The 19,009-nt window shown below is 44.1% G+C and overlaps 1 protein-coding gene across 1 annotated transcript in view; it reads left to right on the top strand.

Annotated features, from left to right (window-relative positions):
- The window catches only part of DIAPH3 (diaphanous related formin 3), a 2,176,287-nt gene that overhangs the window by 786,544 nt on the left and 1,370,734 nt on the right, over window positions 1-19,009 (top strand). Inside the window, exons 10-12 of the mRNA XM_078657410.1 lie at window positions 9,138-9,248; window positions 15,784-15,902; window positions 18,505-18,621. Coding sequence (XP_078513536.1) covers window positions 9,138-9,248; window positions 15,784-15,902; window positions 18,505-18,621 — 347 coding nt within the window. The remainder of the gene's footprint in view (window positions 1-9,137; window positions 9,249-15,783; window positions 15,903-18,504; window positions 18,622-19,009) is intronic.

Genomic DNA, 19,009 nt, shown 5'->3' with positions numbered 1-19,009 from the left:
ATACCACCGCCGGGAGTACCATAGAAAGAGTTTCTGCATGTCCAATGCTCCCTCACTATAAAGTGCCTTATGTACCAGGCAGAGAGCTTTAAATTCAACACGCTGTTGGACCGGAAGCCAGTGAAGCTGCCTGATGCTACTAGAGATGGAGTGGTATTTGGGAATGTTAAGCAATACTCAAGCTGCGGCGTTCTGTAGAGACTGACGTTTTACTAATTGGCACTTTTCAATGCCCAAAAACAGCTCATTGCCATAGTCAATTTATGAGACAATTAGTGCAGCTATTACCGTTTTTCTAAATTTGTTACATTTGGATTATTTCACAACAGACTCCTATGGCTGTTCCATAATTTGTAACTTTAGTCCAGCTCACACTGTCTGCATTTACCAGAGGGGGTGAAAGACAGGAAATGCTGTGTTAGGTGAGGCAGTTGACATTTAATATCCAGGTCATGTCCAAGGGCACATATGAGAGTAAATCAGTATACAAAGTTGCAGTACCAGTAACTCAAATGTTTGCATTCCCACCACATCCCCTAGGCAATAGCGACCTTTTACATAGAAACTGTTAACAAAATCATGTCTCATGTGTGAGTTTGGTTAAATTATAATCAAAGGTAGGGATGGGTGGAGCACGTGGAGTTTCACTCTGCGGAGTTACATGAAAACTCAGCGAGATTCCACGAAGCTCCGCAAATTGGCGGAACTCGACACATTGGGCTGCTCATGTGGATTTGAAGCACCGGGAACTAGTTCAGTGCTGCAAAATCAGCGCATCTGCAGAAAGCAGTTCTCCGGAGGGTGCTGTTTGCTGTTGCTAGAGTATATTTCCTGCTCGAGCGGCAGCATTCTCACTGCAAATGGTCGTGACCACCCACATTGGGAAAATCTGCACTGGGTGCCCTCCTAGCACCTGAAAATCACACTAGGGGATGCTATTTCTCACTCGCTAACTTACCTGTGGGAGGCCACATGTGAGAACAAATCCGTCATGCTGTGGTTGGCGGATTTTGGGCAGAACTCTGCATTACATGCGGAGAGGAATTTGTTGCCCACCCCTATTCAAAAGAATAGATATTATATTCAGCGCTGAACAACTGGCAGGTTTTACCTTTTCAAACCATTAACCTGGATGATGCTTTTTGGATGTTGTGCATCAGCAAAGATGAAAATAATAAAAACTATGGTAATATGTACGTGCTCTCAAGCGTGTGTATCCTGATGCTTTGACAGCCAAGCATATGACATCTGCACATGCAAACTGCATGCCGTTGTCACCAGAACATGGCGATCTTGGCGAAGCAACATACAAGCTTTAAGGGAGGTGAATCTACAAAGAAAAACAAGCTGAGGTAGAAGCCATGACTGTAATAGATGGGGGAGGGGAGGATCATGGATCAACTTGTAATCATTGCAGGGGAGGAGAAAGCAACACTCCAGAGAGCAAACAATAAAGCGCATGCACTCTCATGGAGTGCAGAAAGCAGAGGGGGGAAAAGTATTTCCCTCAATGTGAGCCCTGGAGGGGTGAAAGTCACCCAATCAAAAGAATAGTAAAACAAGCATTTACAATGCTACGGTCTCGCCTTTGCAAAAGTTAGAGCTATTGGCATTGTAAATGACAAACTTTTTATTTATGTGTTGGTTTTGAAAACAGATAAATAAATGGCATTGTCATTTACAATGCCAAATGCTTAATCTCGCAAACGCGAGACCTATTGCATTTGCACACAAACACAGAGAGAGAGAGAGAGAGAGACACACACACACACACACACACACACACACACACACACACACACACACACACACACACACACACACACACACACACACACACACACACACACACACACACACACACACACACACACACACACACACACACACACACACACACACACACACACACACACACACACACACACACACACAAACACACCCAAACACACCCAAACACACACACCCAAACACACACAGCCACACACCCAAACACACACAGCCACACACACACACAGAGAGGAGCCACCTACACACACAGAGAGGCACCCACACACACACACACAGAGAGGCACCCACACACACACAGAGAGGCACCCACACACACACACAGAGGCACACACACACAGAGGCACCTACACACACACAGAGAGGCACTCACACACAGAGCCACTCACACACACACAGAGCCACACACAGAGCCACACAGCTCTCTGCAGGCACAGCAATGTCACACTATGCAAATTAAAAAATTGGCAGCTATTTGTGGTTGTTATACACCTCTATAAGTTGAAGACTATGTACAGCAGAGATCGACTGAATCAAAACCAAGAGAAATCGCAATGAACGGAGATCCCGAGGTGAACTCTCCAACTTCGCAGTGCAAGGGCGCACCCACTAGTTGAGTTTGCTTTCCGCGTTCCCATGAGAAAACTGAGGATGAAGTCTGGCGCTGTACTTTTTTTGCTGTAAAACAGCCTATGAAAACCCCATTCCCGTGTTGTTACTGTGGTGAATAGGGCCAGTGGGGAATGCCCGGACGTAAAACCGATGAACCCTGCATATTTTAATTCAAGCAATTTTCTTCAAGTGTATTATTTCTTTTTGCACATCACGTTGTCAGTCATATTGTCGACACACTAAAGCGTCTCTGTTCTCGTTTTAAAAAGCTGTTTTTTCACAAATTCCAAGACATCCCTTCCTCGACAATACGGAGACACCGCGTTTGGGGAAGTGGCAGAGAGGGGCAGTTTTTGGCAGGCGCATAATTGCATAGGCAAGGCATAGGTGAAATTTTAATTACGCCGGAGTAATTTTGCACTACTTCTTTGAAATTAATTATGCCAGTTCATGTAATTATGAGTAATTTGTCAGAAATAGCCTACCAGAGGAAAAATTAATATAGAGAGTGCAAGATGCAGCTGTTGGCATTCTGTTGCATTTAGCTCTATTTACTCAGCGCAGAATACATCCTCGGGTCCATTCTCGACGTGAGATTCATTTTGCACCAAGAGAATAGTACTAAATACTAGGTTACACACCTCGAGCATTTCCAGTTCATCTTCCGCAATTTTGCTGTAATTTTTACATAATTATGCAACAGCGAATTATCTAAGTTACATCCAACCCAAATTTATAGTGGCGTGGAAGCACCAGGTGAGGCAGAACTGTAGAGCCTGAAGCAGTTACCATCCACAGAAAAGTGCCTAGTGGGCATAGTGTTTTCACAAACTGATTCCAACTTAAAAGTCCTTAACTCTGCAAGATCATCTAACACAACTGAATGTGTTTTATAAGTTTCAACAATAACACCAAGTCTAAAGTTAGTAGAATGTTGTTGTTACATGGTAAAAGAATGCTTTAAATAAGGATTAAGTTACTTTGAAAATGGCAACTCTTACCACCACTGAACACCCAATGTGTCTGGTTATTCATAGAGCCCAACACTTTCTCCCTCTCTTCAAATCAAAACTAAAAAAATCACCTTTTAAAGTAACCCTGATTTGCCTCGTTCTGACATGGCGACAATTCTCACCTGCTGATGGTTCTGTTACTTCACTATCTCAGTCCTGCTAAATATTCAAATGTGTACATCTTGTTTACACTACATGCTTATGTCTTTACAACCACAGCGGTTTGAGCTCACGCCAATGTTATCCCAACTATATTTATATCTTTATGTTACTATTGACTACTAATGTATTTCACAGTCTATGTACTTAATTTGATTGTATGATTAAAGCACATTTACACATATATGTCCTGCTGGTCTACTGCTCACAATTTGAAGTCTCACTGTTGTAATATGGTGAAAATATTCATTTCTTGACAAACAGGGTTTTTATTGTAAAGCACTCTGTCATTCTCAGGGGTCAGCAATATACATCATGAACCAATACACGAATGAAAAGTAGGACAAGTGAAAGACACTTTGAGAAATATTCATATCCCAGTGTCGACAGTACAAACCTTCCTGCTTTCATTCAGTTCACTGAGAATTCCCACAAAAAAGAGAAAGTGGTGTGTGTGTGTAGGGGGGGTGAGAGAGATCACAGGAAACTGCATAATTCCATGATTTATGGCTCCGAAGACGTTTCCCCCTAAACCCACGCCCTTTCCGCCCTTTATAGCCGTGGTCTTATCAGATTCAGTGGCACTTTTCAGTTCCGAAAAAAAGATAAATTAGCTTGTTCGAGGCCCGAATTATCAGGAACATTTAAAACAAGCCAGACAACAAAGCGTGTTGTTTGGATGATAAAAATCCTTCAGGGAGAACCCCTAACCTATTGTAAAGGTTGGGTCTGGTGATGCTGAGACTAAATGTTACTTGCACACGGTGCTTAAAATAAAATTTGACTTCGCTCTGAAGAGCATGGCTTTGAACACACACCCACGGGGGATGAGTTTGTGGGGGTGAGCTGCTGGGAGGCATGTAAAACTAGGGGGTCGGAAGGGTGGGGACGTGAAATGGGGTGACCAGCTGCGGTGAATAAAAAGCCAATACAGTTTGGGTAGACTTTAAGGACAGTGTTTGGGACAGCGTGACGGAGGGATAGGTGAGAGTTCTGCGAAGGGACAAAGTGTGGGGCAGTAGGATAGTATACATACTGACCAACATAGAGAGTTTGTAGTGAGGGAGAAGAGAAACTAGAAGAAAGACGGACAGAGTTTTGTATGGGGATAGGTGTTGGGAGCATGCATTTGAGGAATAGTTTGTCGAGCAGAGGCAGATTTTTGGGCTTGAGAAAGAATAGAAACTTTAGAAGAGAGAGTCGGGCAGAGTTTTGGGGAGGACGGACGGACGGACGCTGGGTTTAAAAGTAATACGCATGAGACAGAGAGTGTGAGTTTTGGGGACAAACAGTGAGTTTGAAATCTAGTTTATGGGGAAAGGGGAGCCTCAGGCGGAGGCACAGAGTATAAAGCAGATGATAATGGGTCACTGTTAAACCCCCCTCCACCCACACCCCCCCTTCTGACTTCACGCCTCCTTTGGAAAACTTTCTGGCTCAACTTGGCACAGACGTGCCAGCCCCTCCGGCCCCATCTTTTGGGGCACTGCCCCTTTACTGTGCAAACAATTCACTGCAACACTTATAATTCACTTAGGGGTTCACAGCTAGCCTGGTAGCGTGACGTGCACAGAGTCCCTAACACCTCTTGGGACAATATCATCCAGATACAAGGATAAACAACAACGCGAAGGTGATATAAAGCATGCCGTGATTATAAAACCAACGACTGACCTGCATACTACGTACTACTCCATTTATAGAGTCTCTTCTTTTAGAAGCGCCCGCTAGAGTAAATGTTGTCTGTGAAGGGCTCTTCAACACGTCAGAACCCTTTACTGGATGAAAATTATATCATGTGTACCTTTTGTAACTTACTTGGTTCTACTGTAAAAATGCTCCGACACCTTTGGGTAAAGTTTGCGCTATATAAAACTGCATTGAATAAATTAACAAAACTGGCTGATGCCTCGTTGAGCGCTAGGGAGAGGGGGGTTTATAGGGCGATAGTGCACTTGGAGAACATTTGAGCTTTCTGATGAATTCAAAGCGAAATGGACAGTGCTGTGGGCAGTATGTGCTATCAGGGCACCCCGTGTGCGCAGTGACTTACAGCCTGGCATAGCTGCACCAACCTTAAGGAATTTGAACCCTTCTGGGAAACTTGTATAACACCACAGTTTAAAAAACATGAAAATACTCTGCAACCATGGAAAGTATCCTTTCTCCTTAGAACTTTCAAACTTTATTTGCAATACTGGTCGATAAATACAATACTTTTTTTGCAGTTTTTTTTATGTAGCGCGAACTCGACCCGAAGATATCGATGCGCTCACCAGTTGCGTTGCAGACAGACACATTCATTTTAGGCACGGAGAGATTTGTCCAGATTTACAGGATGTTGAGCCTCCCGCCGAGACCGGAACCGGTTCCTTACCTTCACAGTCGTCCGCTCTAGCCGTTACGCTACCATTAATGGGCTCTGCCAGTGACACTAGAAACTAGTGCGGGAAACTATCCGCAAGTGCTTCATTGCTGCTCTAATTATCTACATGAGGCCAGTGGAGTGCACTACAGCATATGCCGCACCACTATACACAGGGTCCCGCAGTCGGATCTACACACGAATTTGAAAGGCACGCAATCTAAAATCAAACAGCACAGTTCCGACAAGCGAAACTCTGGCCATGCTAAATGTCGAGCTGGGGAGCGGTTGAGGGGTCTATATCTAACAAACGTCGGGGATGTGTGCACGTACCTGGCGGCTTATCTCCACACGGCTAAGAAAATTCAGGATGCATCGGGAACAACGTTTACCGGCATAACGTGTGCCCGCTGGGAAAACCTTCTTAACATCTCCTCCACTAACGTGCTGACCTCCCATGAATCGGCGTGCGGATCGCAGAAGTAAAAAGCGGACTAACGTATACCCCCGATTCCATCAGAATGGGAAACGTATCGAAGTTGTTACCACGTATTCCGCCATCTTACAGATGGAAAGGGGGCAACTATGGACTGAACACTGTGAACCGCGTAGTATGGAGGGCTGCCGATTTTTCAGCCCCTAATGGTGCCATACAAAGTGAAGTCGATCACATACAATCACACATGGTCCACACAGGGAAAAACAGGGGAAAAAAGAAAAACGAGGAGAAAAAACGGAAAGGGCAAAAAGAAAAGAACAGGGGGGAAAAAGGTGGGAGAGAGGGGGGAAGGAAAGGAAACAAAGAATGGCACTGAAATGTTACCGCTCATAGTCCCATATTTACTAGAAAAACGGATTCGGGCGTGTTTTTGGTGCTCTCCCCTTCCCATTGGCTGGAAGGTAAAATTCCAGCCAATGGGAAGAGGAGAGGGCAGGACTTAAAAAAAGACCCAGAAACGCCCCCGAATCGCGTTCCGACGGGGAAAGAGTGATTGACAGCCACTCTCTTCCAATGGCTAGCCTCCATTTATGGAGCTAGCCAATAGAAGAAAGGGCGGGTTCAAGTCCCCCATAGTGTTCTAACATTAGATTTCGCCTTTGCGAAACGCTGCTTGCGCAGCTTTCGACAGGCGAAACCTAAAATGAGATATAACCAACCAAGGGAGTAACAAACAGAAAACGAGGAAAGAAAGCCATTGACTAAGAATCAAGCAAATGGATTGACAAGCAAATCAGCCATTTGATAAGCACTGGGCTGGCTCAAAGCCCACGGTACATTTTGACATGGTCCACAATCTCACTGTAGACGAGACCTAAAACACACACATGATTGAGAATCACTGACCTCAGTGTTTCTTTTACAGATGGATACAAGGTTAGATTGAGGTTTCAGCCTTGATTCATCGTTGCTTCCTCTCTGGAGACCCTCTTTATACTTTGATCTTCACTTTAAAGCTTATGCAGCTACACATAGACCATAGAACGTATTTTCCCAGCTCATTTCATTCTGGTAATGAAGGCACTATCTAGAGAGTTTCTTTTTTATTCATCTCTGCTTCAATCAAGATATATATTGTTTAGCTTAACTTGGGTGCAGAGATGATACTCTTATTTAGCAGTACGTTTTCTTTCACACAACGTTCGTTCGTAACGAAACAATGCTGTCTTACTTTGCATGTTGAACATTGCTGTCACTTGAACACAGCCCTTTGCTTGGGGTTTGTCATAGTCTATTTATTTCTCTTCTGCTCTTGGGCACAGTAACAGGTGATGGGGAAAGTTCATGTCTGGTATGCTGCTGCACTGGTACTGTTTTAGTGCCCCCTCTACCTTATCAGTTGACATCTGATTTTTTTTTTTTGGTTTAAGATTAGTTCAGCTCCGTCTCCAGTTTTGCCGCGCGCATTTCTAGGAAACGCATATTTTGAGGGAAATGCTAACCAGGACATGAGGGGTCAAATCTATTATTGTGCGGTGCGCATGTTATAGGGCACTTTTAATTCATGTGGAAAGCTCCTAATAAGTCTACTTGTTTTCCCCATAGCTTATCAGAAATGCTTTATGATACTCCCTTTACTGTGATGCACATGTATTGGAACCCCAGCCTAGGAATACATCGAATGGTTGATACACCTTTGCCACTGTTTTTTTTTTGTTTAAAGAGCTTTGTTGAAGCAAGTACGAACATAGCTGCAGCATTACAACAATTATAGAAGAATTTGAAAACAATGGTAGGCATTAGGTATAAAAAAAAAAATATGAACATTTAGAATAACTCCCATTGTTGGAAGCTGGGACCAACGGCTGCGACCAATAGTGACAGGTTGTGCACCATAACAATTTAGCATTTTACATTTTTCATATTGGATAAAGAAAGTAAGAAACAGAAAAGGGGGTTAGAGAAAAAAGAAAAAGAGAAATCCACATCCTTACCAAATATAATGTGTGAGAATATCAGATAACAAACACTATATATTTTCTGAAAACAGAATGAGAAGCGTACATTATCTTATCGGAACAATATAAAAGAAATATAACAAAATACTCATGGCGGCTGAAAGACAAAAGAATTGTCTTTGTAATGCAGAAGAGGATACTGTTTTATTGAATCATGTTTTCAATTTAAGCTCTACCATACCCATGATGCGAGCGATGTATAACTATGTTATAAATATTCATTCTGATATATTTATTTTAACTGTTTTGAAACACTACCTGGAAGCTTTAAGTAAATAGACGTTAAACATTATTTTTTCCATTTAAAAAACAAAACAAAAAAAAACAACGAACGCGATGCACTGAAGTAATACGTTTCTTTCAGCGTGACAAACCGCAACATTGATGTGACTTTGCTGTTTGTGATGTACTTTTTTTGGAACGCGAGTCAAAATAAATTGGGTGTATCCATGACGTTTAAAGGATGCTTATTGGTAACATAAATTAAAAGGACATCTTTTGTTGTGAGCCGTAATACAAAGTTAAATATAGCTTTGTAAGGTTATTTTAAGCATATTAGTTATTGCATGTGTGAATTTAAGTAAACCGATTTTCCTATTCTTTGATACTTTTTGATTTTTTTTTATGAGGTTCTTCTTCACTGAAACAATTCACATTGATAATGCCGTTTCGACATTTTAATATATATATATATAAAAAAGCTGGAAGTGCTTCGCTTGATTTTGCGGCCTTATCTTTCCTAGGTGGCGTGTATGCAGCTCATCAATGCTCTTGTTACATCTCCTGATGATTTGGACTTCAGGCTCCACATCCGAAATGAGTTTATGCGCTGCGGACTGAAAGAGATATTGCCAGTAAGTGCCCTGTAGTCACTGCCTTCACATTAATATTTAAATTAGCAGGCGACCTGAGTGAGAGGAAAGTTCTATAAAATACATCCTAGAATAATTCATATTGTCTGTATGCGGGGGTTGCAGATAGGATTTCATTTTTTTAAATAAATAGAAAATATGCAATTGTGCTCTGTGTATAACTGCTTTTCATATTTCATGTGTTTGACCACAGATGTACCAATGCGGTAGAATACACACCTTGAGTAAGAATTTGTAGTTGGATGTGCAATATTTTTTCTTTGTAGTAACTTAGTCACAATTACGAATCTTGTTTTATTGAAAATGCCTGGTCTGGAAGGTAGGTATTTTTTTGCTTTTAATTAATATGTATCCCACGGGTTGAAGCACTGTGGAGGCCAGTAGCCAAAGTAGCACACATTTTACAGATTACCAACAAACCTGGTCAGCAGAGGGACAGGCCCAGTACCATACACGACACAGCAGCGTCCAATTTCCTCGCCGCTATTTCCAATGGGAGCTTGAAGTAAGAATTTTACCTTCTGTAGCAGGTCTGTTCGGTTGGTCTGAGTTTTACGAGCATTTCTGCCTACTCTGGAAAATACTCCATCCCTTTATCACTGCAGTGAGATTGTTTCATGTGCTGTTTGTTTGCAAGGGCCCCTTCCGAACAAATCCCTTTTCCATCTGGTCATCTCCACTGCTCCTATAGGCACCAGTAGTAAACTATTTTGACTGGTCTTCTGCAATTTTCATTAGAACGTTTATTTTGTTTTTTGACTTTCATGTGGAATTAGATTTGACTGGATATCTCTCACTGTGCAGTATAAAAACTTTAGCAAACCCTTTGAGAAAATGTTGGACGGCCCACAGGTAATTGCATTGGACGCAAAGGCAACAGAGGTCCTTATCCCGGAGCTAATTGATCACTACCTAACACTGGACATTTTTTTTAATTTACACCTTTTACCAAAATATTGATACCCATGTACACGAAATTCTAGCTAAAAGCCTCAATACATATTGGAGTGGTAAAAACGTAAGTGCGCTATTGAGCTTGCTGTCTATACCAGTACTACCGGGTATGTTTTGTAAAAAATAAATTTTTTAAAACGGTCCATCCTTTCTCTGGTGTTTTTTTGGGGTTCCTCACAGTTGCACCACTCATACCTGTGATCAGAGCCGGCCTTTGCTCAGATCGCTCCCTAGGTGAAACCACATTGGCACTCTCTCACTCGCCTTTAATTGTGTGTTGAACATTTTGAAGGGTTGAGAGGAAGGTGAAGAGGCGGGGCAAGGTTAAGGAGCTCCAGGAGAAGAATATCAACCCGGCTAGGGACACGGACACCAGCAGCCCCCTAAAAAGGGTTTAGTCCCACTTTTCTGTCAAAGGGAGACTATTGCAGGAGCTCCCGTGCCTTTCTGAAGGGCAGCGTCCTGGGCTTGGGCCTAGGGTGACCAACTGGCATTGGTGCAAATTCAGGACGGTGAGTGTAAAAATTCAGGACAAAGGGTCAAAATTCAGGACACAAATTCAGGACAGGAGGTCAAAATTCAGGACAAAACTTCAGGACAATAGGTAAGTTTTACAGACACATCAGAGGTCGCGCAATAGTATATAAGTAAGCCCAGCCATTTCCAAACATATTCAACCATTTGCAAACTTATCCATCATGTATCCTTCCATCTATCATTTCACTCATCCATCCCTTCAGCCATCCTTTCACTCATCCATCCATTATCCATCCATCCACCCTTTCACCCTATCCATCTGTACACTTATCCATCCAATCTTCATCCCATCCATCCATTCACTCATCCATCCAGCCATTTACCCTTTCACCAATCCAGCCATCCTTTCATTTACTAATTCTTCCACCCATCCACACTTTTAGTCATCCATCCATCCTTCCTTTCTCTCTCCATCGACCCTTTCACTTATCCATCCATCCTTCCTTCCATCCATCCATTCACCCACCCATCCATCCATCTACTCATCCACTCATGAATCCATCCATTGACCCTATCACTCATCCATCTATCATTTCACTCCTTCACACATCTATTCATCCTTTTGTCCATCTACCCTCCCTTTCACTCACTCATCCATCCTTACATCCACCCTTTCACTCATACGTCCATTCATTCACCCTTGCACTTATCAATCCATCCATCATTTCACTCATCCACCCACCCATCATCCACCCAACCAACCACCCACCCACCATCCACCCAACCAACCACCCACCATCCATCCACCCACCCACTCATCCATACTTTCACCCACCCACCCACCATCCAATCCACTCATCCATCCTTTCACCCACCCACCATCCACCCACTCCTCCTCATCCATCCATCCATCCACCCACCCATCCATCCATCCATCCTTTCACCCACCCACTTATCATCCATCCATCCTTCCCCTCATCATCGATCCATCCTTCCCCTCATCATCCATCCATCCATCCACCCTTTCACCCACCCCCTCATCATCCATCCATCCTTCCCCTCACCCATCCATCCTTCCCATCCATTTATCCTTCTCCTCATCCATCCATCCTCACCCTCATCATCCATCCAGCCATTCTTCCCCTCATCATCCATCCATCCTTTCACCCACCCATCCATCCATCCTTTCACCCACCCCCTTATCATCCATCCATTCCCTCATCATCCATCCATCCTTTCCCTCATCATCCATCCATCTTTTCACCCACCCCCTCATCATCCATCCCCTCATCATCCATCCTTCCTTCCCCTCATCCATCCATCCTTCCCCTCATCCATCCTTCCTTTCATCCACCCATCATCCATCCTTCCCCTCACCCACCCATCCATCCTTCCCATCCATTTATCCTTCCCCTCATCCATCCATTCTTCCCCTCCATTCATCCATCCACCCCCTCATCCATCCAACCTTCCACTCATCCATCCATTGTTCCCCTCATCTAGCTACCATTCCACCCATACATCCAGCTATTTACATTTTCTCTCATCCATCCTTCTCCTCACTCATCAATCCATCCATCCTCTCTCATTATCCATCTATTCAACCTTTCATTCAACCATTCACCCTTTCACTAATTCATCCAGCCATCCACCCATCCCTTCACTTACTCACTTGCCCACCTTTCCATATTAATTTGAGCTGAGCCCTTTTGAGAAGAGGCCCATCAGGAACTTCACCCTCGCTGCAGGAGCCATTCCAGGACTGGGACAGAAGCCACCCAGGGTGGAAACATGATCCACCACAGGGGGGGACAGGAGCCACCACAGGTGGGGGGGACAGGAGCTACCACATGGGGCGACAGGAGCCACCACAGGAGGGGGCAGGAGCCATCACAGGAGTGGGCAGGAGCCATCACAGGAGGGGGCAGGAGCCATCACAGGAGGGGGAACATGATCCACCAGGGTGGGCATGCAGGGAGCTCTTCACCCCCTCCTGCACAAGACAACAAGAAGACAGGCTCTCTGTCCAAAATGCCATCCCCCACTGTGATGTACAGTACTTACAGGAGATACTCTAAGAGAACTGATTTAACTCATTGTCCTCCATACTTTGTTAATCAGTGTGGGTGTGATTGTGCCATTTCTTAATTGTATTACATTATAAACTGCATGTTTGAAGAACTAAGGTTTGCTTACAATTTAGTGACAGTAATTAAGCTCTGTGAAGAGAACCACGTGCTGCCTCGGTGTAAACTGGCCGAGTCTAGGATGTTTGGGGCCCTGGGTAGAAATGGAATGTGTGAGGCCCCTCTAAATTGCAGAGACATGGCGCATTCAGGGCTGTTTGCATCTGAATGGATGCCCCTGCTCCTGAACCTGCAGCCTCCCTCGCAGTCACGTCAAGCACCTCTTAACAGCTCATCACGGCTGAAGGTGTGAGGCGTTGCCATCCCGCTGTGCCTCCAATGCTGCTCGGTGTCTGAGCTTTGGAACAGCCTCGGAGTCAAAGAGGCAGGTGGGTGGAAGCTGTGCCCTGTTAAAATTACGGAGAAATGGCGTCCGTTAAAGAATCCTTCACGGACAACGGACAGACGGCCAAAATTACGGACTGTCCGTGAAATTTACGGACGGTTGGTCACCCTACTTGGGCCTGCCCGCCCATGCTGAAGTCCAGCCCTTCCTGTCGCCTCCAGTCTGCTTGCCTTATCAATACCTTTTTAGGGAGGACTGCTGCACTTAGGTTATAGGCCTAGATATATTTCCATTACTCCCAGTCCTCTAACATCTGGAACTCGATGTCTTTTGGGGAGACATTGTGGAGTTCCTTGTTACAGTACCTTATATTATCCGTCTCTCCTAAGGCATATTGATATAAAATGTACCCCTCTCGTGCCATGAGACGTCATCCCTGTATCTCCTCTTAGTCTAAGACCACTGGCTCACGCAGTATTGTAAAGTAGAGTTTGCTTATGCAGTAGTACATAGATATCAGTTGACTCGAACTTTACAAAACATCACCAGTAAATAAGGCACTGAAATTGTTATTCTTTTACTGATATACCCAGTTGTTTGATACGTTCTGCATCCCATTATGAAGGCCGTAACATCTGTTCCAAGATGGAGAGTGAGATTTGATTGTAGCCACAGAAACCCGTTTCCTCTTCATGTGACATGAGAGAGGACTGGCACAGACCGCCATTATCAGCTGCTCTTATATCAGCTGGTGCTGCGCTTTTATAATACAGTATTTCCTATACATTCCCTGGCATCTGCTGAGCCTGCATGCTCATCATTTCTGTGCAGTGGAACCCACATCACTAGCACAGCATGAACATCAAGCCCAGTTCAGAGGACTCCTGATGGCCCGCACTTAAACTAGCACCACCGGCCAGGTCAGTCTGCTCTCATCATGCATAGAAATGGGTGGCCAAGACGACATTCCTACGGCTCCAGATCCCTCACTGTCATGGCAACTTCCCTTCATTGTACAGTTTAGTCTACACATGCTGGTGTGATATCTGGGCACCTTCCTCGGTGTGGCCCAAACAGATATCCAGCTCTGGAAGCGAGTGTTGACAAAAGGATAAGGTTTTTGTGGACACTGCATGGGCGAGCTGCTCCTAGCCAACCATCTTGACCAAGGCCGTGAAGTGTAAGCTGCTCTGCAGAGTTGTCATTCGTTGCATAGACAAGTATATACTTACTCCATTGCAAAAATGACTTTATTTAGGACCTATTCCTTAGTATTAGACACCTGGGGAAGGATGGCATGCCCTTATAGTGTTATTTTGAAAGTCTCCACATTAGAAGAGAACAGAATGAAAGTTATATTCCATTTGCGTTCCTCAGATTGCATTTTGTTTTCTTCTTGGCAGTGGGGTTGCCCTGAAAGCCCTAAACGCACTATTAGAGCCATATCGCAAAGCCAGCAGATAGTAACCTGACAAGAGCCTGTCTTTAGCAGAGCGTGCCCCATCTGAAAATGAATCTTTTAGAAACAAAAAGGCGAAATTGTTGTCGACGTTAAACGAGCAACAGTTTACCCTTCCAAAAGAATATATGAACGCTCAATGATTGACAATCTGTATGCGGGCTGCATACAGTTCTCTAAAGCATGTGGGTCCAGAGGTCTGCACATGCTCAATGTCCTGCCGCCCATGGTTGTACCCTCCCTGTAGAATGGGCAGCCAGGACAGTAGTGTGTAGCAAGCCCCATATTCCCAACTGGGTGGTTCCTTTTGATCTGTGCTGCCGTCAGTGAACCTGGATCCTTGGTGGATCTACCTTCAGTTGGTTACTGTCTTTGATTGGGCATGGCTCCATGTCGTTGCTGGGCTTATGTTGAGCTTTTTTGACACAATTATTCTCTGCAAATCACACCTAGGAGCCAATTTACTAAATGGGTGAGAGTCATTTCATAGTTTATTAATAGTAAAAATAGCACCCGACAACCTGCGCCTTTTTACTAAAAATGTGGAAGTTCATGGGGGCATACACAAGCGTCTAAGACTTGCATTGCTTTAATTCACAACCCCCTGTGCATTCTGGTATAGTCTGGGGATACCCATTTGCATGGACACACTCTACCATTAAAGTTTAAAGTTTTGAAAATTCCACCCATTTTTCATTTGCAAGAGCCCTCAACCGGTAGACAGAAAAATATAGATCCTGTTTCTACCCATTGGCATCAAGGACACAACGCAGACCCTCGGCTCTTAAGGAGACCCTCCACTCTTGACGAGACCCCATTTAGTCCGGGGAGAATGAAAATCTGACTGGGGCCATCTGAACATTCGGGGGGGGGGGGGGGGGGTCATCATTTCGCATTCGGAAGTGGTTACCCTTGTCTCTCCATCTATTGCTATCGATAGGGACCGTGTATTAATTTGGAACCGTCATTTTAAGATGCCGCGAGCCCGCGGTCCTTAAAGCACAGTTTGATGCACGAGCCCAAATTACTTTCGTGCCAGGGGATAATTGAACTAGAAGCAGGCCCACTGGTGTGCCGCGCGCCTTTTTGTTTTTGAACTATTAATTGAAATGTGTCATTGAGACTCTGGCAGTAATGTGTGACTTTGTGCCGCAGCAACTGAAGCTGATTAAGAACGATGCGCTGGACATCCAGCTTCGCGTCTTCGAGGAGCACAAGGAGGAGGACATGATGGAGTTCGCGCATCGCTTTGAAGACATCCGGTCTGAAGTGGAATATCCTTTCATGGCCCGAGAGATGCCGCATCTAGCGTGTTTCCTCTTTCTTCAGGTTGCGTGCACAGACTCTGCTTGAATGTATACTCTGTTGCCTGTGCTGGAATGTATGCTCTGTGTTGCCTGTGCTGGAATGTATGCTCTGTGTTATCTGTGCTGCAATGTATGCTCTGTGCTGGAATGTATGCTCTGTGTTACCTGTGCTGCAATGTATGCTCTGTGTTATCTGTGCTGCAATGTATGCTCTGTGTTACCTGTGCTGCAATGTATGCTCTGTGTTGTCTGTTTTGGAATGTATGCTCTGTGTTATGGAATGTATGCTCTGTTGCCTGTGCTGGAATGTATGCTCTGTGTTGTCTGTAGTGGAATGTATGCTCTGTGTTGCCTGTGCTGGAATGTATGCTCTGTGTTGTCTGTTTTAGAATGTATGCTCTGTGTTGGAATGTATGCTCTGTTGCCTGTGCTGGAATGTTTGCAATGTGTTGCCTGTGCTGGAATGGATGCTCTGTGTTGCCTGTGCTGGAATGGATGCTTTATGTTGCCTGAGCTGTAATGGATGTTCTGTGTTACCCGTGCTGGAATGTATGCTCCTTGTTGCCTGTGCTGGAATGCTCTGTTGCCTGTGCTCGAATGGATGCTCTGTGTTGCCTGTGCTGGAATGGATGCTTTGTTGCCTGAGCTCGAACGTATGCTCTGTTGCCTGTGCTCGAATGTATGCTCTGTGTTGCTGGTGCTGGAATGGATGCTCTGTGTTGCCTTTGCTGGAATGTATGCTCTGTGTTGCCTGTGTTGGAATGTATGCTATGTGTTGCCTGTGCTGAAATGTTTGCTCTGTATTGGCTGAGCTGGAATGTATGCTCTGTGTCGCATGTGCTGGAGTGTAGGCTCTGTGTTGCCTGTGTTGGAATGTTTGCTCTGTGTTGCCTTAGCTGGAATGTTTAATCTGTGTTGCCTGTGCTGGATGTTGCTCACACACAATTGTGCATCTCCACACCATTTCTCTCTCCAGTCATCCCTGCTCAGGACCATAAACTTCTGAAAAAAAAATATCTCCGATTGTACAAGCCAGGGATGTAACCAGCTAAGTGGTGTATGATTGTTACAAACATTTTAAAGGCCGTGCTGGGGCCTGCAGAGCTGCTCAACACGCTTAGTGCAAACCATAGACTGTGCTTCTGTCTCTCACACAGCTTCATCCACCACACTGCTATAGACTGTGTCCAACAATATGGAAACCTCACTGCTCAGCGCGCACGAAATGGAAACACTTCCCACATGAGAGCAAACACAGAGACAACACCCATCCAACTGTACACCCTACACAGCGTAGCATGCTGCCTTTGCAGTCAAGCACTTCAGTACCCCACATAGGGGTCTTAAGTGCTATATTAGTTTTGCATCATATTACTAAGGGAAGTAAGTGAGAGGTCAGTATAGGGGTTGTGACTGTTCATCACCTCCTGCCAATAGTTTCTCCTTTCAGTCACTTGACCTAGTCTTATGCTTGGATGGAAACTTCTCATAACCCCCTACAGGCGTGTGTGGAGTCTGTGTGTCTCTGTTTAGCAATTTAATGTAAATCCGCAGGCAACCAGTCTCTTTACTAACAAATACAATATTTCATAATTAACAGAGCTCGTGACGGTTAGAAATGCTACAATTTGTTTTTATCTATATTCAAGAATATACACTCACATGACATATACATAAATATATATAATACAGCTGTAAAACAGACCAGTACACACATCCACAGCTGCAGTAACCTTAAACATTCATGAATTGCACCTAATAAACAAATAATGGAGTTGCAAAATATTTATAAATCATTTTCATGTTCATATTTACGTCCTAATCTGACAGATAACCATTCAGCCATAAATTTTCTTATATAGATCAAGATGTGGCACATGGCACAAATTTCAATGGCCAAATATCATCGACAATTGATGAAAGTAATGTAGCTGGAGGGAATGATACACTTAGAAGATCTCTCAATCAGCTCACTTCGCAACCCCAGTTTAGATCCAGCCAAATGCCAATCAGTCTTGACCCTGTGCCTCATGGGAACAGTCCAACCCGAACGAGGTCTTCCCTGGACCGGAAACAAGCATCCTGCGACTGGTCTCGGGGTAGCACCCTTAAATACAACATAGGTTGAATTTTCTCAATGGAAAGCAGGCGATTTCTAGTTTTGGCCCTTGTGTTGAAATGTAAGACTCACATCGCCATTTCCTCGAAAGCTACACGCTTTTTTTTGTGTACATTGGCAAGATGACTCCAAGAACTTGATTATTGTAAAAAACTTCAACAGTACATGCCATTGCTGGATCTTTGCTGTTGGTCTGTTCCACTCTAATGGTTCTTTACCTGAAGCCATCGTGGGCGTGGGAGAGGAGGGCTCTCCAGGCACCTTTCCCATGTAGACCACTGAAGGCCGGGCCCCAGGTTTTTAATTTGTTGGAACATTTTAGTGTATAAAGTCTTTTTTCAGCTAATTCCCAAGCAACCATGTTAAGTGAGTATGATATGTAATGTCGTTTCTTTTTCATTGTAAAGTGGTGTATTGAAGCCTTTGTGTGTTGCTCCTTAACGAACTCACTGAGGCCAGCGACGTCTTTAACATGGTGTGGAACATGGTAAAAGACACAGGTGCCGAAGGATATTTTCTTTCAATACTCCAGCACCTGATGTTGATCAGGAATGATTATTTTGTGAGGTAAGATTTGTAATTGTATATGCTTTTTAAAACAAAAATTCTGATGCCTTTGGTGTTTTGCAAGAATTGTTATGTATTTCTTTTGCTCTTTCAAAACAAAATGAAACCACATGTAAGTAATGGAACATAGGGTTCCAGTAGATACGGATGGCTTGCTTACAAAAGCGCAAATATGTTTATTTATGTATTGTTTTGTACAGCCCGAACTCTGCCAAACCGGGTTTTCCAGCACTGTAAGTGTGAACAACTCAACAATTATTCATGCTTTTAGTAGGGTAGCATATCAGACAACGTTTCGTCATGCATATAACTTAACAGCCTTGTGGTGGGCTTGTAAGGTAAACTCTCAGATGAGACATTCCAACTGGATGCCTCATACGCAGTGTTT

This window comes from Lissotriton helveticus, chromosome 8 (assembly GCF_964261635.1).
Source record: "Lissotriton helveticus chromosome 8, aLisHel1.1, whole genome shotgun sequence".
In the NCBI taxonomy this organism is placed as follows: domain Eukaryota; kingdom Metazoa; phylum Chordata; class Amphibia; order Caudata; family Salamandridae; genus Lissotriton; species Lissotriton helveticus.
This window is presented reverse-complemented; position numbering and strand designations above follow the sequence as displayed.